The sequence below is a fragment of the Typopeltis vanoorti genome, chromosome 1, assembly GCF_054136105.1.
Source record: "Typopeltis vanoorti isolate ZY-2024b chromosome 1, IOZ_Tvanoo_1.0, whole genome shotgun sequence".
Classification (NCBI taxonomy): domain Eukaryota; kingdom Metazoa; phylum Arthropoda; class Arachnida; order Uropygi; family Thelyphonidae; genus Typopeltis; species Typopeltis vanoorti.
In genome coordinates, this window is record NC_143549.1 from 78792891 (window position 1) to 78818393 (window position 25503).

General features: G+C 35.6%; 1 protein-coding gene across 1 annotated transcript in view; it reads right to left on the minus strand.

The window, feature by feature from the left end:
- The window catches only part of LOC150110121 (uncharacterized), a 443476-nt gene that overhangs the window by 331120 nt on the left and 86853 nt on the right, over positions 1–25503 (minus strand). Inside the window, 1 exon segment of the mRNA XM_090397974.1 lies at positions 3358–3446. Coding sequence (XP_090254100.1) covers positions 3358–3446 — 89 coding nt within the window.

Sequence of the window (25503 nt, forward strand, 5' to 3'; positions counted from 1 at the left end):
ATCATTTTCTTGTTAATGACACAAATTCTGAACGAGCCTTTAAATTCCAATGTGAGCTGAAGAACTGTATGTCTGGATATTGCGAGCTGTATAAAAAATTAGTGAAATCATCATCACAAAGTTTAATCACTGATTACATTGTCAGAAGAAAAAAAATCAGCAGAGAACGTGAGTGAAGCTAATTCTGTTTGTGAAGAACCATTGCCTTTACTATACAGATCTGATGCGCTGACTATCTCTTCTGGTGATGAAAGTGATTTTGCACCAGTTCGCAAACATTGCCGAATAGTGTCTAATAGCAATGATAATTCTGATGACAAAATGTAAAAAAAAAAAAAAAATTGTTACTTTTCAATAAAATTAAATGAATAAAGCTTTAAAACAAACTTAGGCATTCTTATTTTCCTGAATTTTCATAAACTTTTTTATGCGATTTTAGGTTTATTTCAATTCATTGCTCCGGTTTTATGCGGTTTTAGAAAATTATGGAATGCATCTCTAATTTTTCAATGTAAGTTAGGCCTTTTTTGTGCGATTTTTTATAAGCAGTTTTCTGTGGAACGTATCTACCACATAAAAAAGAGACCCGACTGTGTATATATGATCAGAGTATTAAAATATAAAAAACAACAGTAAAACATGGTATCTGGTTAACCAGAAGAAATGTTATCAATATAATGCAGTATGCAGATGATTAGATATTATCACAAGACAATGAATATGACCTTCAAAAATCAGTTCAGGAATGAAACAAAAAAAAAAATAAAATAAAATAAAGCCAATAATATAATTTAAAAAGTCAACGAAGTCATGGTATATAGAAGATAAAACAATAAAGCAGGTGACACAGCTTAATTATTTAGACCTGCATAATAATATAATTAAAAGATAAAGTTACAGATGAAAAAATAAAGAAATTTCAGAAAATCTATGGAACAATGAAAAGGACACTAAATAAAAAAACAAGACAAGAACCTCAACTAAAATTTTATAAAGTAATATTCATTCCCACCATTATATGCTTCAGAAATAATGGCTGTTTTAGACAGATGAAAATAAACTACAAGATGCAGTGAGATTTTTAAGAGCAGTCAAAAGATGCACAAAATTGGACCATATAAAAATGAAGACATCATTAGTGAGTTTTATATTTACAATGTAAACGAAAAGATCAAGGAATATAGAGAGAAATGGAAAGAGCATCTATTTAGGATGGAAAGATATCAGCTACCAAAAGTGGTGGATAAATATATGCCAAAGGGAAAGAGAGAGGGAGGGGGGGGGGACTAGCTGCAAGTTGGAAAGACTAGTAAAGCTGGAACAGGCGAATGCCTAATCCTTAAAGAGAGGAGGAGGTTATTATGTGATGAAAGGAAATTCAGATCCATAATACTTGAGTTAGTATATCTCTCTGAATGATTACTTAACCACCTCATAATTCCAGGTTTCCCTTTGTAATCTCTGAATTTATTTTTTCAGTTCCCCAGCACAGTAATCCCTCGATTAGTGGTGCCCCTGATTAGTGCGTCATTTTTTTCGATACCCAAATTCGATTAGTGCACCTCTAAAATTCGATTAGTGCGCCTATATACATCTTAAAAATAATTCAGATTTTAAAAATTATCTATCTATACATTTTTATGGCTAACTATTTTAAAATATCACTCACCAGAATGAAATAATTTAGTTACCAATTTAAAACATTTTACAGTTATTTTTAATGGCATACTACACTACTTCCATGTACACTATGTATACAAAAAGGAGAATCCATTCCGATAATAGGGTAATCAATCCGTCTTCTGGGATGAGTTGTTTATTATTACACGTCGGAAAATTAACTTCTCTTTTATGATCATTGTAGTTTTTAAAGTGGTAACTATTTTGCTTGTATAACAGTTGAGAAACTTTATCTAAAGCATGTGATTTCGCATGTTGGCGACCAATTCATACATCCTTCATTTCTTTCTCCCCTTCAATGATAACATCCAATAGTTAATTAAATCTCGTTCTGAAGAATTCAGTGATTCCGACCTGCTAAATTTAGATGCACAGCGTGAAGATCCCGAAGAATATGAAGAACATTTAACCACTGATAGTCAGTCAAAAGAGATTTCACAGAAACAATTTGAAAATATTTTTCGTACAATCGAAGTTTTTAAGCAGCAATTCTTAGAGGCTGACCCTGATGAAGAGAGAAGCAGTAAAATTTGCAGAAGAGTAGAGGAGGCAATAGGGCCATAATGTCGGTTGTATGAAAAAAAGAAACAAAATGTCTGCCAAACTATGTTAGCTCAATTCTTTGTTAAGAAGTAGAATAATAAATTTATATTCTGAATATGCTTTATTGTCTTTCAGTTTCATGGTTTTCCTTTAACTAGGCCCTGAGACAAACCATAATTCTTTTATAAAAAAAATTAAGGTTCAAAAAAGAAATTTGAGGAACGAATTATACTTTTTCCCATAGGTTATTATATTCGATTAGTGCATTTTCGATTAATGTGCCTATTTTAAAGAACACATTAGGCGCACTAATCAAGGGATTGCTGTATTTTTTTCCCATCTATTCCTAGATCAGGTTACTGATACTCTACTCCTAATTTAAGTCTGGCACAGATAAAGACTCCTATTCACTAAACTACTCCTAATCAACACACATGCAGTTCAAGGCCATGGAATGAATTACTTCCCAACTTTCTAGTGTTGATTCACGGGATGTAAAAATTGTTTGGTTGTAGGTGAGAATGGCTTGGCACCAGATGAAAAAAAAACTAGTTATTTTGAAGAAATGTTCCTCATGTCAGTGATAAGAACTGAACCTGGATCAAATACTATATCACAATCTGACAGTTTTAAACTACGTACAGTATAAATTAGTATATAAAATACATAAGAAAATTCACTAGCTGAACTACGCACTCCATGTGCATAAAGAGTACCACCATTTTGAGGAAGTACATCTAGTTAATCACAGACCAATTCTTTTAATCCTCCAATATGGTGGTGGGTGTACCTTAAACTCTCTTACCTCTTTCTCTTCTTTGTGATATGCATGGAAATGGAATGTGCAATTTAAGAATAAAATACAGTTGCTTGTAAGGAGACATTTTTAACATAGCAATGTTAAAGTAAAATAACAAAGTAATGTTAAATGTTTGAGTTAATCTTATATTAACTCACCCAGTAAAGTTAGCATAGCTGAGCTAAATTCATTTTAAATACTATATATACATTAACATCAAAATTTGCAACTTTTACTGGTAATTTTCATAACAAAATACTACAAATATATACACACACACACACACACACACACACGCATATATATATATAAATAAATAAATAAATGAATGTTACCTTTCCTCTTTTTTGGGACGAATACACAAACCAATTATCTCTTTTAGCTCCAAAGTCTCAATTTTATCAAAACTGAGAGGTGGTACACCCTATAGTAATTTAAAAACAGTTGAAATATTTCTATTCCATACAATTTTTCAAAGCAAGATAAAGAGAAGAATTTTTTTTAATTATTCATATTAAAATATCATAATAACTAAATGCTACTCAAAAATTGGTGAAGGAATGTATATCTTTAGCTTCTATGTCAGACATACAGTATTTAAAATTCTACAATAAATTCAGATAAGAGTTAAATGACACTGTAATAACTCATCAGCTACTATAGCACCTGATGAATTACTGAAATGTTTGGATAATAAAACATCCACGCATGAACATTTTTACAATAAATCCAGTCCCCTCCTATTTTCTCCAGCAATGGAAATACTGAAATAGTCATTGAATGAATACTAAAAAAAATTAATTACACAGCAACATCATAGAGTTTACATATTATTAACCAGTGCTTCCCAAATTGTGGACCGCAGCCCCTTTGGGAGCCATTAGTTTTATTGAGGGGAGGCAGTGAAATAATGAAAACAAATTTAAAATGTTTTAAGACTAAGTGTCTGCCATGTCAAATGTGTATGTAAGATGCTAAAAATGTAATATTTGCATTTGATTTTTGCAATATTCACTGTGTATGTTTTGTATTGAATATAAATACAATAAATATAATAATAAGTCTGTATTATGATTTTTTTTTCTCGATGGGGGCCGTGAAATATTTTAATTTTTCCAAGGGGGCCTTTACATTCATAAGTTTGGGAAGCACTGTTATTAACTACCATTTTAGTAAGTTTCTTCATATTTTAATCCATATTAACATATTCAATGACGAGTAAGTGGTACTATTTTATGATCACTTTCTTAAATTGTTAAACACTTAGAGGAAAATTGTTGATAGAAGAGTCATAATAATGCAAAGTTGATCGTGTATGTAGTACTGTCATATTAGCCTGAACACTCAATGAGATACATGTCAAGAAATTAATGATTTCTTAAAATTTTTGTAAAAAATATCAAGTAACAAGTGACACATCCATCAAAAGTTACTGTGGGTATCATGTTACACCCAGTGAACAAAATCTCATGCCTGTAACTATTGTCTTTTTGAAAGCAATGGTATCAATTTAGATGGGAGATGAATTTCACTGTACAGTATGAGAACACCATCCCGCTTATTGAAGGCATGAATGGTTTGAAAAAATTCCATGTTTGATCTCTAGAGTATGAAAAAATAAATAAAATTATACAAAAAAAAAAAAATAAATAAAATAAAAATAAAAATGAGAAAAAAAAATTCCTTATCCCACCCACAGTACAAATGTACTATAGGTTTACTAATAACCTTTCATGGGTGAAAAAAAAAAAAAAATTGCAGGAAGTAAAACCGGAAGTAAATCAAAGAATGAGCTGCAAAGCAGTAATGTACTACAGGTTTACAATGAAAATTTTGTGAGTCATAAAAAAAAAGTATGAATCATTATTGATTATCCACCACCGATAACCAATGTTTATCATATTGCTCAACCAATTTCTTTTTATTGGAAATGACAATCATCAAACAGAATTAGCTGGAATCAAAAAATATAAAAAACAATATTTCTTAAAGCATACGTGATTAATATTCCACTCAAACAGTCATCATCATCAAATTCCTGACATGTACCCTCAAGGAGTGTATAGGATATGATAGTACTACATGAAAAATTTACATCATTGCTAACTTCCTATCTACAATTTTCCTCCAAATCAGTCTATTACTTGTCAAGATTCCAATATTATCATTATCAGATCTTATATTTCTATCGTCTAAGGCACATTGTACCATATCAATCCACCTATATCTTGGTCTTCCTCTGGGTCGTTTTCCTGTCAACCTGGCAGAGAACACTTGTTTTGCTAATCTTTCCTCACCCATCCTGTTTAAGTGACCATACCACCTGAGATTAGCTCTGCTAACGCACTCCTGGATGCCGACAATGTCATGTTCTTTCCTAATATCCTTGTTTTTAATATGATATTGCCATCTGTTCACGCCTCTAATCTTTCTCAGGACTCTCATATCTGTGGTCTCTAGTCTTTGGTCAAGTGTTTTACTCAAACAGTATATATGTAAAAATAAATGCTCCTCCACTTTAAGATAACTATGCTTTCTGAAAGGACCATTTCAGGAAACATACAATCTTTTCAAAAAAAAAAATTTTTTTTTCAATGACCCCCTCCACAAATACACACTTACACAATCCTGTTGTTTAGAAATCGGAGCTTTTTTCAGTGAAACAAGCAACTGTTATATCTATATACAGTTGACCTTTGAAGAATGTGGGTTTTGAACAGCACGGAATCACTTATACATGTTTTTTTTATGAATATATATGTTGGAAATTTTTTTTTGGAGATTTGAGACAATTTGAAAAAACTTGCAGATGAAGAAATTAAAAAAAATTAAGAAAAAGTTAGGTACATTATGAATGCATAAAATATATGTAGATACATATATTTCATCATACATCAGCCTGGCCAAAGATTACTGGAATCTCTGAGACATGGTTCACAGAAGATGATATAATAACAGGAATAGAAGTAGCATGGTACAGCATTTTTCGGCAGCATAGGAAGGGGAAATGCGGTGATGGAGTACTGCTTATGTTACGTGATGACTTATGTCCTCTAAGAGTGGAGGCTTTGGAAGGCAGTGACACTAATGGTTTTGAAAGCATATGGTGTGAGGTAGAGGTGGGCAAGAAAGGATATTTAGTGAGATTTTGCTACAAGTCAAGGTGCACAGAGGGTGGGGACCAGGGGATGTTTAGACAGCTAAGTTTAGCAAGTGCAAGAAGAATGATTGTTATGGGAGATTTTAACTACAGCAGTATAAACTAGGAAGAGAAAAATGCATTTAGTAATAAGGGAATGGAATTTCTGCAATTTTTGAGGGACAAATGTCTTAGGCAACATGTAATAGAGGGAACAAGAGATTCAAGAGTTTTGGATTTGGTCATAACATCAGAAGAGCTGATAATAAATGAGATGGCATCTTTCTCCCCAGATGACATAGTTATCTTTACTTCAACTGCGCATGAATTACAGATTCGTATCCATGAACTTCAAATTGTTAGCAAAACAGCTGGCCTAAAGATAAACCTAAAGAAGACCCAAGTTATGTTCAATCTATGTCCAACCAGAAATAATAAAAATCAATAATGAGGAAATAAAACAAGTAGATCATTACATATACTTAGGACAACAGACATCAATGGAACAAAATATCATGGACAAAATAAAGAGATGCACGATGCTTGGATGGAAAGCAATTGAAAATTAAAGTCAATATTAAAAAGCCAACTACTATTATACCTGAAGAGAAAAGTTTTTAACCACTATACTCTTTCTATATTGACATACGGCTGTGAAACATGGATACTAAATGCAAAGGAAATTCAAAAATTAAGAACAACATAATTTAATATGTAAAGAAGTATGCTTAGTATCACTAGACTAGATCACAAAAAGAATACATGGATAAGAAATCAAACCAAAGTCTCTGACATCTGAAGTGGCAATCGGCTGGCATATTGCTTGAAGACAAGATCAACGATGGACAAAAGAAGTACCCGATTGGATTCTATGAGAGGAAAAATGGCCTAAATCACGGTGGATTGGTGATATTAGATTTGCAGGAATGACATGGGGAAAGGAGAGCCACGGACAGACAGCTTTGGAGAAATCTCGGAAAGGCTTTCATCCAGCAGTGCATTGGCAATGGCTGATGATATATATATATATATATATATAATGCATAAAATAGAAAATAAAAGTATGCGTTTAGTATATCATAAAACTAATATACTAAAGAGATTAAAACTTAGAGCAAGATTAAAAGAACAGTGAAGTACATGATTTCCCTTTACAAACTCCGATATATATATATATATATATATATATATATATATATGAAAATCAGCTGTCCTGATGAGGTTATTTGAGTTTTGCTGTTACTGCTAGCTGAATGTTGGGCACTATTTAACTTTAGAAAAGTCCAAAAACTAATCACTATGATGTTCATTACCTGCTGATTTATCTATTATTTGAAAATTGTATCCCTAATTAACACTGCAAATGTCAGAAAATTGCCTGTTTCAATGTCCATTAATTTTATACTAATTATTTCCACATTGAATCCCTATTTAACACTGAAAAAGTCTGAAAATTTATTGTTATATGTGTTAATTGTAACTTCACTGATTAAGTGAACATCAAACCACCATCCTAACATCATTATTCCCAACAACCAATTCCTCTCCCTGCTCAAGATTAATGTCACTATCTTTTTAAAATTCCTGTTTAGATCCTTGTAAGACAATACCAACTGAGTCAGACACACAACGAATACAATAAAATAAAAGTAGTGATGTGTGCAGAAGCAACAGTACACATGGAGATCTCAAAACTTTTCACTTTTCAAAAACAATCAAAACACAAATGCAAAATAGCTGTCTATAGTTTTTCAGTGGCTTGTGCCAAATCCTTAAGTTTTAAGTTGGTTTCATTTGTGACAGCACCTGCTTTTAATAAGACAATGAGCATTCACATGGTGCAAGAAGTGAAAATTCTTGAACTAGTGAAAGACAAACTACTGAAAAAGCACTTGCCAAGAATATTTTCATTAATAAAACATGAAAGAAGTTCAAAGTTCGGATCTTTCTCTGGTTCTAATCATAAATGAATGATGCCGATCTGCAACATGCCTGGTCCAGGACACACAGAAATGACAGCTCTTTCTTGATTCAGTGGGTGGTGGTAGTAGTAGTAGTAGTGCATGGCCAATTCACAGATGAAGAAAATTAATTTATCTTGTTAGTTCTGATAACCAATAAGATTCAAATATTCTAAATAGGAAACCAATCACTGAGATCAGTCAGCCTTCTTTGAGGGATAAGTGGCATTTAGATATATGAGGCAATAACAGACGTGATATCCATAAGTGTCCAAGGACTACGTGCAAATGCATTAAAGGAATTAACATACTACTGCTATCTTGAAGAACTGCATAATCCCCTATAAGTCCTATCCCCATCACTAAAGAATGGAGATAGGTCTTGCAATTATCCCCCATCCCCCAAAACAAGGAAATGTCAGTCAGTAAGCATGTCATAAGCTTGCTCATGTTGTCACTGTCCACTGATTCTACTAACTGAATAAAATCGGGATGTCATTGAAAGCACTTGAAATAGCAACCATGCTGCTTTAAGCATGCTGAAAATATGACTGAAAATATAATAAGAGTTCTATGATGACAAGATTTTGGCAAAAGAAACATTAGCAGTACAGAAGAAACATTAACATTTCTGCAATGCAGTAGCACAACCAATGAAATGCTAGCTTCTGCTTTCATGGCTATGAGATCTGTCACTAACAGAGGCCATTAGAGACCAGAAGGCAGTATCATAATGCACTTTTTCCAAATGCATACCAGTTGGAGTTATCTTACTCTTGTTATTTGTGAGTGCTCTACTTGACATGTATTATCTTAACATGTACATCTAAGAAAATATGTTAATGCAGTAAAAATCAAAAAAAGTTAGATGCTCTTTTGAAGATTGATGAAGAGAAAATACACCTGAAAATCTAGGAGGGAACCAAAGACAATACAGGATATAGCAAGAAATATCTAAGTCTAATTAGAAGATCAAGAGACCCACAGATCTCAGTCAATATGGGATTTGATCACAAGGAAGATCCTTCTCTGTTTCTCTGCAAGGACAGAAAAACCGAACACAGAGACTGAAGAATATAAGAGATTTACAGAGAAGTAAAGAAATATATCAGGCAGGACAAATGATAAATATTAATCTAAGAATGTATCAGAAGAAAAAGGGACACAAGAGAATTTTGGGGCTGGTTTGTGAGCCTAACCACAAGTTTGGGCCTGGATTGAATGTTATCAAGGACAGGAATGGGGGATTAAAAGTGGACAAAAAAAAAAGAGTACTGTGCAAAACTATATAGCAGAGAGAGAGGAAAATTTGCAAGAAAATTTGAAAATGAGAGATAATTACCTGAGACTGCATGTAATGGAAGGGACACGAGGTTCAAGAGTGCTGGATCTGGTCATGGCATTAGAGAACTTAACAATAAACCAATCTAGCTATACTGCCTCTGCTTGGAAGAAGTGATCATGTAATCTTGACCTAGGAGGCTGCCAAACATGCAGAATTTTCAGTAAGAAGGAATATGCGTGGAATAACAAGTCGGTGATTATGACAAGCTGAGGAGACAGCTTTCAGCAAAGCAATGGAATACAAATTTGGAGAGGGGGGGATGTTAGTGGTTGATGAGAGATGGTCAGGGTGTGCTTGAAGAAAGTAGTATCAGACTGTATACCTAGTCAGGAGGATGAAAAGCATCATTAAGCAGGAGATGAAGACAAAGAAAAAGTTGTGGAGAGAATATAAAGAAAGAAGTAATTCGCAGCATGCCCACGATGAGTACAAGGCACAATCAAAGAAGAATAACCTGTATGATAAGGAAGGACAAAGCTAACCACCCGGGCCTGGTTGGCCGAGTGGTTAGCGTATCTGATCTCCAGCCAAAAGGCTGTGGGTTCGAATCCTGCCGTGGGCATGGATGTTTGTGATTGTCTGTAGAAATACCAGTGGTGGTGGGCGGTAGATGGCGTTGCGGTCAGTTGGTAATTGAATTGTGGAGACGGAGTTGTAGAGCAGATGCCCTCCCTCGATGAGTTCTTGGACTCCCTGGAGGTGTCAAATAATAATAATAATAATTATGACAGAAAGCTAGCTGATGAGGCCTAAAGAAATCCTAGTTCTTTTGCTATGTGGCAAGTAAAAGGAGGAATGACTATGAAAGGATGAACTTTAAAAAGTGCTGATGGTGGGGAGATAAGAAACGAAACAAACCAAACAGTGGAATTACTGAAGTGAGCATTTTGCAAGGGTGTGCCATCTATGTGGTGATGTTGCAATGATGAATGTGACATTGACTGATGGGAGAACAGAGGTTGAAGAAATGGAGATTCTTAGTTATAGAACCTCAATGAGAACATGGCCACAAAATTAAATGGCATATCAGCCCACATATTAAAAGAATGTGCAATTTAAGCCTCAGTATGGGGAAGGTGCCATTGAAGTGGAAATCAGTACTTCAGAATGATGGTTAAGGTATTAGAGAAATTGGTGAAAGACAAAATTCAGGACTAGGTGGATAGGATTGTAATACTTTATGAGGGGAAACATGGTTTTGTGAAGGGTAAGTCTTGCCTTAGTAATTTGCTCACATTTTATAATAGAGTAACAATGAAGTTGAATAAGGGAAATGGTTATTCAGTGATGCTGCTAAGGCATTTGGGATTGCTAAGGGATTCTACATAGAACTCAGCTGCATAAATTGGAGCAAATGAGGATGGATGCGAGTCTGGTGTTTTGGATTAGAGGGTATGGTGGTGGACAGATATCAACGAGTGGTTTACAGAGGAGTTGAATCCAGAAGAACTCGGGTAACTAGTGGTGCATCACATGGTTCATTACATCTGTTGTTTAGTTTATACACTAATGATACAGGAAATGATCTGACAGGAAATATTCAGTTATTTGCTGATGATGCCAAACTGGCAAGTAAAATAGTAAATGAAGATGATGCAGAGATCCTGCAGGAAGACAAACAGACTAGCAGTATGGGCAAAGGCTATCAGTTTAATACAGCCAGGTGTGTTAAGTAATATATTTTGGGAAGAAAAGATCACAAGCTGCATACTGTATTGGTGGAACTGAACTGCAAGGTAACTGATGAGGCCAGGGACTTGGGGAGAACTGTGGACAGGAAGTTGAAGTTTAGAAAGTGTATTGTAAAAGTAGTCATAACAGCACATTAGATTACATGGTTGTTGAAGAGCATACTAACAAGCAGGGGTAGAGAAGTTATTGTTTCCTTTCATAAGGCTTTAATAAGGCTGCATCTGAACTATTGCATGCAGAACTGGTCACCTTGATCCTGTGGGGATGAAGTGGTGGAGAGGATCCAATAAAAGTGACAAAGATTGTGGCAAGTTTATGGAATGAATGCTCTCTATGAGAACAGATTGAAAGTCTGTGGACTTCAAAAGCTAGCTGATAGGCAGAAAAGAGGAGACATGATAGAAAAACATACAAGTTATTAAAGGGTTTCATAGAATTGACATTAAAGGATTTTTTCAGTATGTGGTAATAAGGGAGAGAATGAGAGTTCACCTGTGAAAACTATATAAGAGTGTGATCAGCAAGGCATTGGGACTAGATTTTTTGCTAGAAGGGTGGTAAATAGGTGGAATGGGTTGAGAGAGGTGGTTGTGAGTGCTTCATTAGTGAATGAGTTTAAGGAGAGATATGATAGGTATAGTGTGAATAATGGATCTCCTGCACTGAGTCTTCTGACTCCATAGAGATAACTGCAAAATAATAAGAATAAATACTACTCCCCAATCCTACTCCAGTCAAATCCTGATATGCACTATAGACTCAGTTTTAATTCCTTCCATTGACACCTTCTCAAGCAAAATCACTAATCTCCTCAAAATCTCATGCTATCAGAGTGGCAAACAAATGTAGGTATTCTCACTATACATAGCCCTCGTCCTCCTGTCCCAAAAACAACATCCCCCCCCCCCACTTTCTGCAAACATACTGGGGTTGTTTAGAGAATTCTTTGTTCCTGTAGCCTTTTTTTACAGGTCAGACTTCTAGAAGTTTTGAGATGAGAACATCTTGGAGACATCGCTCATAAATAGACAAGAAAGATTGGGTTTGGCCTATCACTCTCTTCCCACATATATCATGATATCGATTAGAACAAGAGCTTTATGCCTCATTTAGAAGAACCCCCCCCCCCCCTTTTCCTCTTGTCAGATAAATGGATCCATTATGGTTCTGGAAAACAAAAAAGTGATATCTGGAAATCCTTTATCAGATCTCTTAAAATTGCAGATCTCCAAACAATGCTGGAAAGTGGATAACTCATGCCACCTTCCACTGTCTCCATGTATTTCTATTATTTATACTAGAGCAGTTCCTGCAAAGCTTCACTTGTTAACTTGTATTTTGTATTTGCTAGCCATATACATTTATATTTTTTCATCCTGAAGCAGCTACACATACTTTCTGATGAAGCTAGTTGGCTTATTTTATGACTTTGTGAATTAATAACCAAATAAAAACTCAGTTTTTTTTAGTCAGATAACAGAGTAAGCAAAGCAGTACCTAATAACTAGAATAACATGTATACAACAGTAAAAAATAAATTTATTATGTAAATAACAAATAAATTGCCAGCCTGGTTGGTTGAGTGGTAAGCATATCCACTCTCCAGCCAAAAAGGCTGCAGGTTCAAATCCCACTGTGGGCACGGATGTTTGTGATCGTCTTTGAAAATACTAGTGGTAGTGGTGGACGGCAGATGGCGTTGGTGTAGATTATGATGGTAGTTGCAGTTCGTTGTAGAGTAGGTGCCCTCCCTCGATGAGTCTTTGGAGTCCCTGAAGGCATCAAGTAATAATAAAATATTTTGTGTTACATATAGTAAGACATCATCGATACAAAGAGCAAACAATAAGGAATTGAATAAAGAAAGCCAACTAGTTTCACCAGAAAGTATACGTGTAGCTGCTCGAGCTGAAAATAATTAAAATGAGTTAATTTTATTTAACTATTTTCAGCCCAATAGTGTTAATCCATGATCATGCAACTGAATACATAGAGGGATTCCAATTTAATGCATGAGCTCTACTGTTTCTTTATTCAATTCCTTATTGTTGTTCATTGTTTATACTGATGTCTTACGATACATAAGACGAAATATTAATATAATAAATTTATTTCTACTATGGTATATGTGTTATTCTATAGTTTCACAGGTGTCATTATACAAGAAAGCAGTACTACGGAGACAGATGAAGTACATTTATTATGGAATAAATAAAGAATGCCAAACAAACAGTATTCAAACTAATTTTAACTAATGAAAAATAACTGCCTGTTGCTCATTGTGTGTAGGAGGCAAAGAACCTTTATAAGAGCTTTTTAAATGAAGGAGAGTCAAAATAAACTAAAAATAACAATTAAAAATTTAATTTTTTTTCCTCTTTCCTTCTTTCATCATGAAATACCTGATACCTTAATTAAAGCAGTGTACAAGATACCACAATTGAGTTTACCTTATCAATAAATTTTTCAGAACTTATTTTGGTCTTCTAAGGCACTTCAAACTGTATCAATATACATCTAGATCTTGGTCTGCCTATGGATCTTTTTCTTTTGCCATTCAGGGATTAAAAACTAGTTTTGCAAACCTTTGCCACTCTCTCTCTCTCTCTCTCTATATATATATTTAAATCCACCACTCAGATCAGGTTTGCTCACATATTCTTGAATACTAACAATGTCAAGTTCCTTCCTATATTTCCTCTTCACATGATTCTGCCATTAATGACCTTGGTTCATTCTCTTAATTTTTGCCATGGTCTCATATCTGTGATCTTATATGTGGTCTGTAGTCTTTGAACTACAGACCACAGATAAATCTAACTTTCAGAACCATAAGTTAAAATCAATTAACATGATATCTTGTTACACTGCCAGTTTAGTATTTTGGCAATTTCTCTTTTATTCCATATAAATAATTCAGCTGCCTTCCAACCACACTAGCTTTGCATATTCTAAACATGAAAATTGTCTATTTTCATGTTTAATTTAATTTCCACTGAAAATTATAACTAAATAGTAAAACGTTTTATTTATTTTTACAGGTTTTTCCCACTGAGAATGCAGTTTATTTTTTTCATGTTCCTGCCTATTTTCATAGTTCCTTTTTTTAATGCTGATGTTGAGTTTAAAAATGTTACAGTAGTGCTCAATGTAGTTAAAGAATCATGAAGAATTGTACTGGATTTATTATAAAATTATAACATCATCTGCATAAAGAAAAGAGTTAAGTTGAATATCTTCAATTTCGATATCAGCTTTAATGACACTTTCCTTCATAATGTAATGTATATAAATAAATAAGAGTGCAGATAATGAGAACACTTGTCACATGCCTGATTTTACAAACTACCTTCCTGTATATCAACTTAATTAAGCCTATATTGCTCTGTATTATATTCCAAAGGTGAAAAGGCTATACAAGGTAATAGTAAAATGGATGAATAAAGAGATTAAGCATAATATCTTAAAAAGAGTTTAAACACTTTCCTTCATAATGTAATGTAATGTATATAAACAAATAAGAGTGCAGATAATGAGAACACTTGTCACATGCCTGCTTTTACAAATTACCTTCTTGTATATCAACTTAAGCCTATATTGCTCTGTATTATATTCCAAAGGTGAAAAGGCTAAACAAGGTAGAAGTAAAATGGATGAATGAAGAGATTAAGCATAATATCTGAAAAAAAAAAAAAAAAATGCCGCTGTGGAGGCAATGAAGATGAATACTGGTAATGATCAGCTGCATGAAGAGTACAAAGAGCAGGCCAGGAAGGTAACTCGGTTGGTAAAGGCAGCAAGTGCAGTATGAGAAAAAATTAGCCAATCCAGCTAAGAAAAATCCTAATGAGTCCTTTCGATATGTGGCAAGTAGAAGGAAAAATGACTATGGGAGGATGATACTAGTTGATGATACTGGCAGATTGGTAACCAATGGAGGATATAGTCAAATTATTTAAGGATCAGTTTATCAATGCATTTCATCCTCATGAAGGTAACATCAGGAGAAGCTGGATAGAGGGTCTGGTGTAAGAGAGACTGATAGTGAATAAGCAGCAAGTATATAAAGAATCAACTTTATGTTAATAAGGCAATATGATTTGACAGTATATTGCCACGTCTTGAGGGAATGTCCTATGGAATAATGGCACCTTTGGCACAATTATTTAACTTGAGTTTTACAACAGGGTGAGTCCCAAAGGATTGGAAGGTGCAAACATTGTTCCACTTCACAAATGGAAGAGGGGAGGTAAGGCTGCGACTGCAAATTATAGGCCAATCTATGAGTCTGAAGTTGTTGCTAAGGTATTAGAGAAGTTGGTGATGAGGACTAGGATTCATAAGTGGGTTGATAATAGCAGTATTCTTTATGATGAGCAGCATGGGTTTGTTATGAGGAGGTCATTTTCAGGAATCTGCTTATGTATTATTACAAGGTGACAAATTCAAAGAAGATGCATATACAGTGCCATAATTGGATTTATTTTCAAAGGTTTTTGAAGACTGCTATATAACAAGCTAGTAGCTAAACTGAAACAGATAGGATTAGATAACAGACTGGCAAGTTGGATAGCTGATTGGCTGTTAGACAGGCATCAGCAGATTGTACATGGAGGAGTAATATCCCAAAAGAGGAAGGTCACTTCCCTGAAGATCCCTATGGTGGAGTGCTACAGGGATCTGTTTTGAGACCATTAATGCTTAGCTTGTATGTTAATGACACTGGGATCAGCTTAACTGGGGATGCATAGCTATTTGCTGATGATGCAGGGTTGGGAAGTGTTATGAGAAGTAGAGCAGACATTGTGGCCTTGCAGGAGGAAATGAATAGACTATGTGATTGGACAAATAAATGGAGCTATCGGCTTAATGTTGCAACATGCAAGGTCTTGAAATTTGGTATGCAAGGTTGAGATGCTGAGTATATACTTAATGGAGAAATTTTGAAGGGATGGAGAAGATGAGAGATCTGGGAGTGATAGTGAAAAGAGACTAAGTTTAGGGATCATAATGCTAAAATTCTAAGAACATCCCAATGGATTATGGCAATAATGAGGTCATTGACATGCAGAAGCAAATAAGTTATGGTTTCCCTGTATAAGGCTTTGATCAGTCCACATACAGACTACTGTGCACAGATCTGATCACCTGGTTTCAAGGGGATGAAGATGTATTGGAGAAGGTTAACTAAGTTAGTATCAGGTCCATGGAATGTCAGATGCAAGGAGGGATTGAGAGAATGCAACTTACAGAGCCTTGTGAATAGAAGAAGAGGAGGAGATATAATTGAGAAATGTAAGTTGGTAAGGGGGTGTTACCAGATTAATGTGGAGAAGATATTTCATAGAGTAGAGAAGGACAAGGGTAGAACTAAAAATCACCATGGAAGCTGTATTAAGGAGAGTGTGAGCAAGGGGGGGGGGGGTGAGAAGCAGGTTCTTTGAACGGAGAGTGATTAATGAGTGAAATGCACTGTTTGAAGGTGTGGAGAGTGCTGAAAGTGTGAATGTGTTCAAGACACAGCTCAATGATCTTTTTGAGAAGTAAAGACCTCCTCAGATGGGTCATTTGACTCCATGGAGGTCAGATATTATTAATAATAATGTCCCATTTACTTCACATAACAGCATTTAAGGTCAGCAATAAAAAGACAAAGACAATGAAAATAGGCAAAATTATTGAAAATGTCAACTGTGTTGTGAATGGAGAACCTGTGGAACAAGTAAAACATTTCAGCTACTTAGGCACGATTTTCAGTGAAGATGGTAAATTAAATATAGAAATAGGCAACAGAATCAACAAAGCTGGAATGGTAGGAAGTCAATTGAATAAATTCATATGGAATAAGAGAGAAATTAGTCGGAACACTAAATTAGCTGTATACAAGACAGTGTTCAAACCAGTTTTAACTTATGAATCTGAGAGCTGGGTCAGAAGTAAAACACTTGACCAAAGACTAGAGACCGCAGATATGAGAGTCCTGAGAAAGATTAGAGGCATGAACAGATGGCATAAATGGCAATATCATATTAAAAACTAGGATATTAGGAAAGAACTTGACTTTGTCGACATCCAGAAATGCGTTATCAGAGCGAATGTCAGGTAGTATGGTCACTTAAACAGAATGCACGAAGAAAGATTAGCAAAACAAGTGTTCTCTGCCAGGTTGGCAGGAAAACGACCCAGAGGAAGACCAAGATTATAGGTGGATTGATACGGTACAAAGTGCCTTAGACGATAGAAATATAAGATCTGAGAATGTTGGAGTCTTGGCAAGTAACAGACTGATTTGGAGGAAAATTGTAGATAGGAAGTTAGTAATGATGTAAATTTTTCATGTAGTACTATCATATCCTGTACACCCCCCCCCCTTGAGGGTACATGGCAGGAATTTGATGATGATGAACAGTATTTTGAAAAAAAATCAATTTAATTTTTCTTTGTACAGATAGTTCTATTAGGGCTTTATTCCAGTCATCTGTAATTTGACTTTCTGATCAGGCTTTCTGAATTATGCAATGTATTCAATGTAAAAACTATTACACCTCTATATTTGAGCATTTCTGGTTGAATATCACTTATCCAGCTATCTTTCCACACTTCAGGTTTTTGATGGCTTTTTCTTCAAGTACTAATATAGACTTCCTGACTGCATTCCTTTTCAACCACTGTTCTGCCAATGCTTATCTAATTTAATAATCCCTCAAAGTAGTTACGCTATATAACCAGAAAATTTCTATCCTCAGTTTGTACAGAATGTTTCAAATGAAAATGCCCCTATTCAGAGCAATCTATAGGGGGAGAGTACCAGTCGATGAAATACTCTCAAACTTGATGGGTACGATAATCAGATCACATAAAGTTGACAAGACGTAAGGAGCTATCAAGGAGATCCAAATAGAGGTCATGTTCAATGTCTTGGCCTTTGTGCAGGACCAATATAGCTAATACCATCATGCAGCATTGCCTACAGCAGAATGCAACTGATCTGTTGAAAGGTTTCACACATGATGTGCAATTTTATCTTTCAAATCTGCCAGAAGAACTTTTCCCTGATACACCATGCTTTTGAGGTAACCCCCAAAACCAAAAGTCATGGGGGGGGTAAGGTCTGGTGAACACAGTGGTCACCTCTTACAACTCGTGTAAGCAAAAAATTCACTATCTTTTCTTGCTCACAGCACCATATTATCATTATCAGTCATTTTTGAATTAATTTTTTTTATTTTTAATCTCTTCCCCATGATCTGGTTAGGGTACCCACCAAGTTTGAGGTTATCTCATCTGCTAGTTCTCTCAACATTGCTCTACGGGGCACTTTAATTTGAAACACCCTGTATGTCACCTTTATTATTATTATACAGGCACCTCCATGGAGTCTGAAGACTCATCACGGGGAGACCCAATCTATCATACTTCAACCCATTAACAGACAAAGCACTCACAACTGACTATGGCGACCTATTCCACTCATTCACAACTCTCCAAGCAAAAAATCTAGTCCTTACATTCCTACTAACCACACCTTTACTTCAGCTTCCAGGGATGACCCCCCTTGCTCTGGTCTCTCTAGACCTACATTTCCCCTACATCTATCCTATAAAACCCTTTAAGCAACTTACAGGGTGTTCGGGATAAATTTGACATATTTATAATTAATTATATTTTCCCGTAAGTTACATGTATTAACACACACTTCTCTTCATTTAAAAGTTTGGACCCTTCTTCATTCATATACAAGATGTCAGAAAGGATGGATAGCTGGAACCCACCTGAATCATGGAAGAGAATAACTTGTATCATGATGATTCGTGCCCGCCATCAAAATAAGGATATTACGACTGCTGCCCAATGCTCCCTGAATACAGTAAAAACAATCAGGCATGAACTAGAGACTTGCAATGGTGACTACGAGGATGTAGCAAGAAGAAAGATCCCTAGCAGACGATCTGATTGCGTTCGTACAGCAGAATTCCTCGCAAATCTGCAGGAACAGGTGTTGAAGAACCCTGGCATTGGAATTCGGGCTTTGTTCGTGGAGTTGCTAACTGTAGTCAAGCCCTGGATAACAAGGGTAGCCAATGGTAGGCCGTATGTATGGCAGCAGGATTCGGCCCCTTGCCACACCTCTGGGAAAAGTCAAAAATGGTTGTCTGAAAATTTCTACGACTTCACCAGTCCAAATGTTTGGCCTCCAAACTCCCCAGACCTTAACCCCATGGATTATTTTGTATGGGGCACAGTTGAAAAAGACACCAATCGCACTTCCAGTAATACAAAAGCCCAGTTAATGGATAAAATTAAAACAGTTTTTGCGGCCCTTCCCAGGGAGACTGTAGCATCAGCTTGTTCGAGGTTCCGAAGCAGAATTGAAGCTGTGATCGATGCTAATGGTGGTTATTTTGAGTAAATCTTGTTGATAGTATTGTAATTAACTCTGCCTGTAATGTTTTTTTGTCAATTCATTAAATTTAATAGATACAAAGAAGATTTTCTTTTTCCTTACGAAACTGTCAAATTTATCCCGAACACCCTGTATATGTTTCTATCAAAACCCCCTCTTTTTCTCCTATCAACTAACTTCTACAATCCACCCACAAATTCGATCGATCCTCACAAGGAACATTCCACAGGCCACTTGGTCACTCGCCTTTCAATCCTCTCCAACGCTTCCTTATTCGCAAGAAACTCAGGGGACCAGACTTCACCATAGTAATCCAGATGTGGGAGTATCGAGGCCTTATAAAGAGGAATAGCAACTTCCTTATCTCTACTTGTTATTGTGTTCTTCAATAGCCAAGTAATCTTATGGACTACCTTACCAATTATGTCCTCTAAACTTCAACTCTCTGTCTACCACTACCCCTAAATCTCTAGTTTCATCTATTTCCTTTAGTACAATTTTATCAATGCAGTACATAGCTTGTAATCTATTTATCCCAAAATGCATACCTTTACATTTCTTCACATTAAACTGATACCCATTATCTTTTGCCCATACTGACAGCCTATTTAAATTGTCCTGCAAGCTCTCTATACCATCTTGATTAACTACTACAATACCTAATTTCGCATCATCAGAAAACAACCAAATATTTTCTTTTGGGTTCTTCAATTATCTTAGTGATATATTATCACTAAGATGATATATTACAAATTAAACAGTAGTGGTCCCAGCATCGAACCCTGTGGCACACCACTAGTCACCTGTTTTCACCTTGATTCTGTCCCGCCATATACTACTTTTTGATATCTGTCCAGCAACCAGCCTTTTACCACTTAACCAGTCATATCCATCCCCATTTGTTTCAACCTGCATAAGAGTTCCATGTAGTATTCTGTCAAATACTTTTGCAAAATAATTGTGTAGCCATTTCCTTTATTAAACTTGCTGCTACTCTATTATAAAAAGTTAGTAAATTAATAAGCCACGAACGACCCTTCACAAAGCCATGTTGACCCTCATACAGTATCATATTTTTATCTACTCATTCTTGAATTCTCTTTTTTTTTTTTACCAATTTTTTTAGTACTTTTACCACTATGCCTATGATACTGATTGGTCTATAATTTGCTACTGCAGTCTTAAAATCTTCCTCATGCAAAGAAATTATTTTGCCCTCTTTCCACTCCCTTGGAACTCTACCAGAGCTGAGACAAGAGCCTAGTCAAAGGCATTGCGAGTTCCCTTGCACATTCTTGCAAAACCCTAACTGATATCCCATCTAATCCCACAGCTGTATTTACAATGAAATTCTGCAATATTCTAAGAACCTCCAATTCATCTACCTCTTTTCCCACATCAGTGTTTGTCACATAGGTTTAAAGCAATAACCTCACTAAGATGATATATCCTTGCAAAGTGGCCAGTCAGTAACTCAACTATTTTATCTGCTGCTATCTCCTTGTGACCATTATCACTCATTAAGGTTAATCTTCCATAGCCACTCTTCCCCTTACTTGCCACATAACAAAAGAACTCTTTGGGATTACCTTTAGCCTGCTCGGCTAGATTCTTTTCATAATTTGATTTTTCCTTCCTTGCCATGTTGATCACGTTTCGTGCCTGAGCCTTGTACCGTTCATGAGTTTGCTGTTCACCTTTCTCTTTATATACAATCCACAGCATTTTCTTCTTCTGCAGCTCTTGCTTAATGATATTACTCATCCATTTAACTCCTACCCGATTAATCTTCCTTACCCTAGGTATACAATTTAATACTCCTTCTAGATGACCCTTATCTATATCTCCTGCACTACTAACATCGTTACCCTGCAGTGTTTTATGCCATGGTTCAGATTTGAGCTTCTTCCTAAGCATGTCATAATTACCTACCTTGTAGTTCCACAAATACCCCCCCTTCTTGATCGAATATTCCTCGTGTATTACAATCACCCAAGTCAAGACACATGGTCACTTTCAGCAATTGGAGGCAATGTTGTCACCATGGTTATGGTGACAACATTGCCTCCAATGGATAGCTCTTCTGATCCTACGACTAGGATCAGAATTATCTCTCAGCAGGTGTATAAATTTTATTTTCTTCCTGCCATGTGATCTATCTTCCTTCCAGTCTATCTCCATAGTTGAAGTCCCCATAATAATCACTCAACCTGTATTCATAATAATTTGTCAATGCATGTCTTTGAGATCATCTGTGGAACTCCTTGGCCTACAGCAGCAACAACCAAGTATCTTACTCGGTTACAGTGTGTCTTACTGGCCTTAATCTCACACCAGATTGCTTCAAATGAACAGACACCCTTTTGCCTGTCTCCTATTTTTTTTTGGTTGCAATTCATCTGCAATCATCAGTATCTTCCCTGAAATATCCTCAGTATCTTCTCTATCTTCCCTGAAAATACTAAACCCTTCACGTTCAATCCCTGTAACTACATCAGCTATTAGCCAAGTCTCACTAATGCCTTTGGTGAGGTTGCACTAACCAATGCCAAAACCTCCTTCCTCTTGTTTCTGTTACTTCTGACATTAGTATATAGAAACTGCAACATCCCTTTAGTCCTCCCACCTACCTTCACTTTCTGAATTCACTACCCTATTCAATATATTTGCTTGAGAGATTAGATTCCTCACTTGGTCATTCTCACACTCACTTGTTTCATGGGTACCTTCAAACAAACTCACTTGGTTCCATCCTAATTCCTTAAGTTTCCAGGAATTTGCACTTAAGCATGCTTGGTGAACAAAGCTCCCTCCAGACACTTAACACCAAAACCATTTAGATGCAGTCCATCAGCATTATACAAATTCTACATCATTCCTTTTGCACAATTTATGTATAGACTCGTTGGCTATCAATGCCCATCTCCTCAGTTCACTTCTATCAGAGGCTGGTAGGAAATTATAATCTTTGAATTCTTGCTCTTCAGCTTTGCCTCTTCTAACAACTCTTTTAAATCCTCCCTCATAAAATACTTCTCACCTCTCAAATCATTTGTACCAACCAAGAAAATCATTTCCTTCGAATTTGCTTTTGGCATCCAGATAGTGTAGCTAATATCATGAACTTTTGCACCTGGGAAACACAATTTTGTCATACTTTTGTTCAGTACTCCCCTGATTATCGAGTCATCATCAAATTCCTGACATGTACTATCAAGGGGGGAGTGTACAGGATATGATAGTACTAAATGAAAAACTTGCATCATCACCTCCGTCCTATCTATAATTTAACTCCAAATCTGTTACCTGTCAAGACTTCAACATTATCAGATCTAATATTTCTGTCTTCTAAGGCACTTTTTACTGTATCAATCCACCTGATATATCTCGATCTTCCTCTGGGTCTCTTTCCTCCCACATTGGCAGAGAAATCTTTCCCATCCCATTCTATTTAGGTGACCATACCACCTGAGATTAGTTCTGCTAACACATTCCTGGATGCTAACAATGTCAAGTTCTTTCTTAATATCCACATTGTTAAGATGATATTGCCATTAATCCATCTGTTCACCACCTCATTTTTCTCAGGACTCTTGTGTCTGCAGTTTCTAGACTTTTGTCAAGTGTTTTTTTTCTAACCCAGTTATAAGATCCATAAATTAAAATGCTAATTATAACTTATTACTAACTAAATTCCCCAGCTAATTTTGTGTTTTGATTAATTACTCTCTTATTCTATATAAATTTATTCACTTGACTTCCTACCTTACAGGCTTTGTGGATTCTGTTGTCAATTTCAATATTTAATTTACCATCATCTTCATCAAATTCCTGACATGTACCCTCAAGGGGTGTACAGGATATGATAGTACTACATGAAAAATTTACATCATTACTAACTTCCTATCTACAATTTTCCTCCAAATCAGTCTGTTACTTGTCAAGACTCAAACATTATCAGATCTTATATTTCTATCGTCTAAGGCACTTTGTACCGTATCAATCCACCTGTATCTTGGTCTTCCTCTGGGTCGTTTTCCTGCCAACCTGGAAGAGAACACTTCTTTTGCTAATCTTTCCTCGCCCATTCTGTTTAAGTGACCATACCACCTGAGATTAGCTCTGCTAACGCATTCCTGAATGCTGACAATGTCAGATTCTTTCCTAATATCCTCGTTTTTAATATGATATTGCCATTGATGCCATCTTTTCACGCCTATAATCTTTCTCAAGATTCTCATATCTGCGGTCTCTAGTCTTTAGTCAAGTGTTTTACTTCTGACCCAGCTCTCAGATCCATAAGTTAAAACTGGTTTGAACACTGTCTTGTATACAGCTAATTTAGTGTTCCAACTAATTTCTCTCTTATTCCATATGAATTTATTCAATTGACCACCTACCATACCAGCTTTGTTGATTCTGTTGTCTATTTCCATATTTAATTTACCATCTTCAGTAAAAATCGTGCCTAAGTAACTGAAATGTTTTACTTGTTCTACAGGTTCCCCGTTCACAACACAGTTGACATTTTCAACAATTCTACCTATGTTCATTGTCTTTTTAATGTTGACTTTCATACCATATCTATTACAACAGTTATTCAATTTAGTCAGGGAATCTTGCAAACTTGTAGCGGATTTATTTAGAAGTATAACATCGTCCACATAAAGCAAAGAGCTGACATTAACATCTCAGCTCTTTGATTTAATTTACCATCTTCACTAAAAATTATGCCTATGTAGTTGAAATGTTTTATTAGTTCTATAAGTTCTCCATTCACAATGCAGTTGATATTTTCAATGCTTCTGCCTATTTTCATTGTCTTTGTCCTGTTATTGCTGACCTTCATACCATATCTATTACAACAGTTATTCACTTTAGTCAGGGAATCTTGCAGACTTGTACCAGATTTATTTAGAAGTATAACATCATCTGCATAAAGTAAAAAGCTGAGATTAACATCTCCAATTCTGATATCTGGTTTAATACCACGTTCCTTCATAATGTCATCCATATAGATAATGAATAACAGAGGAGATAATGTACATTCCTTGTCTGACACCATATTTAACATTAAACCATCTTCCTGTACTTTCTTCAATTCTAACTGCTGACTTACAACTCAAATAACGACTAAGTATTCCTTGATATAATGCCCCATTGACTCCATATAACTGTAGCAGTTTAATAGCTTCTCTCTTGGCACCTTGTCATATGTCTTTTCCAGACCTGCAAAACCTAAATAGAGATCTTTGTTATATTCCCATGATTTCTCAACTATTTGTCATAAAATGAAAATCTGATCCTGACAGCCTCTACTTGGCCTGAATCCAGCTTGTTCTTCACCAAGCTTCCCTTCCACAATCCTTCTTAACCATTTCTCAATGCTTGCATAAATCTTACCAGGAACACCCAGTAGAGAAATACCTCTATAAAACTCACATTCAGTTTTATTTCTCTTCCTTGTATATGGGTACTATGAGAGCTCTACCCCCAATCATCTGGAATTCGTCCCTCTGTCCTGGCCTTCTGAACCATGCAGTGAAGCCACTGTAAGACTTTTATACCTCCATACTTGACCATTTCTGGTCAAATATCATCTACTCCAACTGACATTCCAAATTTCAGACGTTTGATGGCTTTTTCTACTTCAAGTATGGATATGTATTCCTCATTGCATGCCTGTTGAGTGTTTTTTTTTTACCACTGTGCTTTCATTGATTGTTTCATTTAGCAATATTTCGACGTAATTACTCCATACTTCAAGGATATCTTTTTTTCCCGTTTTCATGTCACCTTTACCATCTCTAATTCCTTTAAAAGCACTCTTTCCTCTATTTCTGAGTTGTTTCAACAATCTCCAGAATATCTTGCTAGCTTCTTGATATTTATTTTCGATGTTCTTACCAAAGTATTCCCATGACTTGTTTAGCTAGTTTT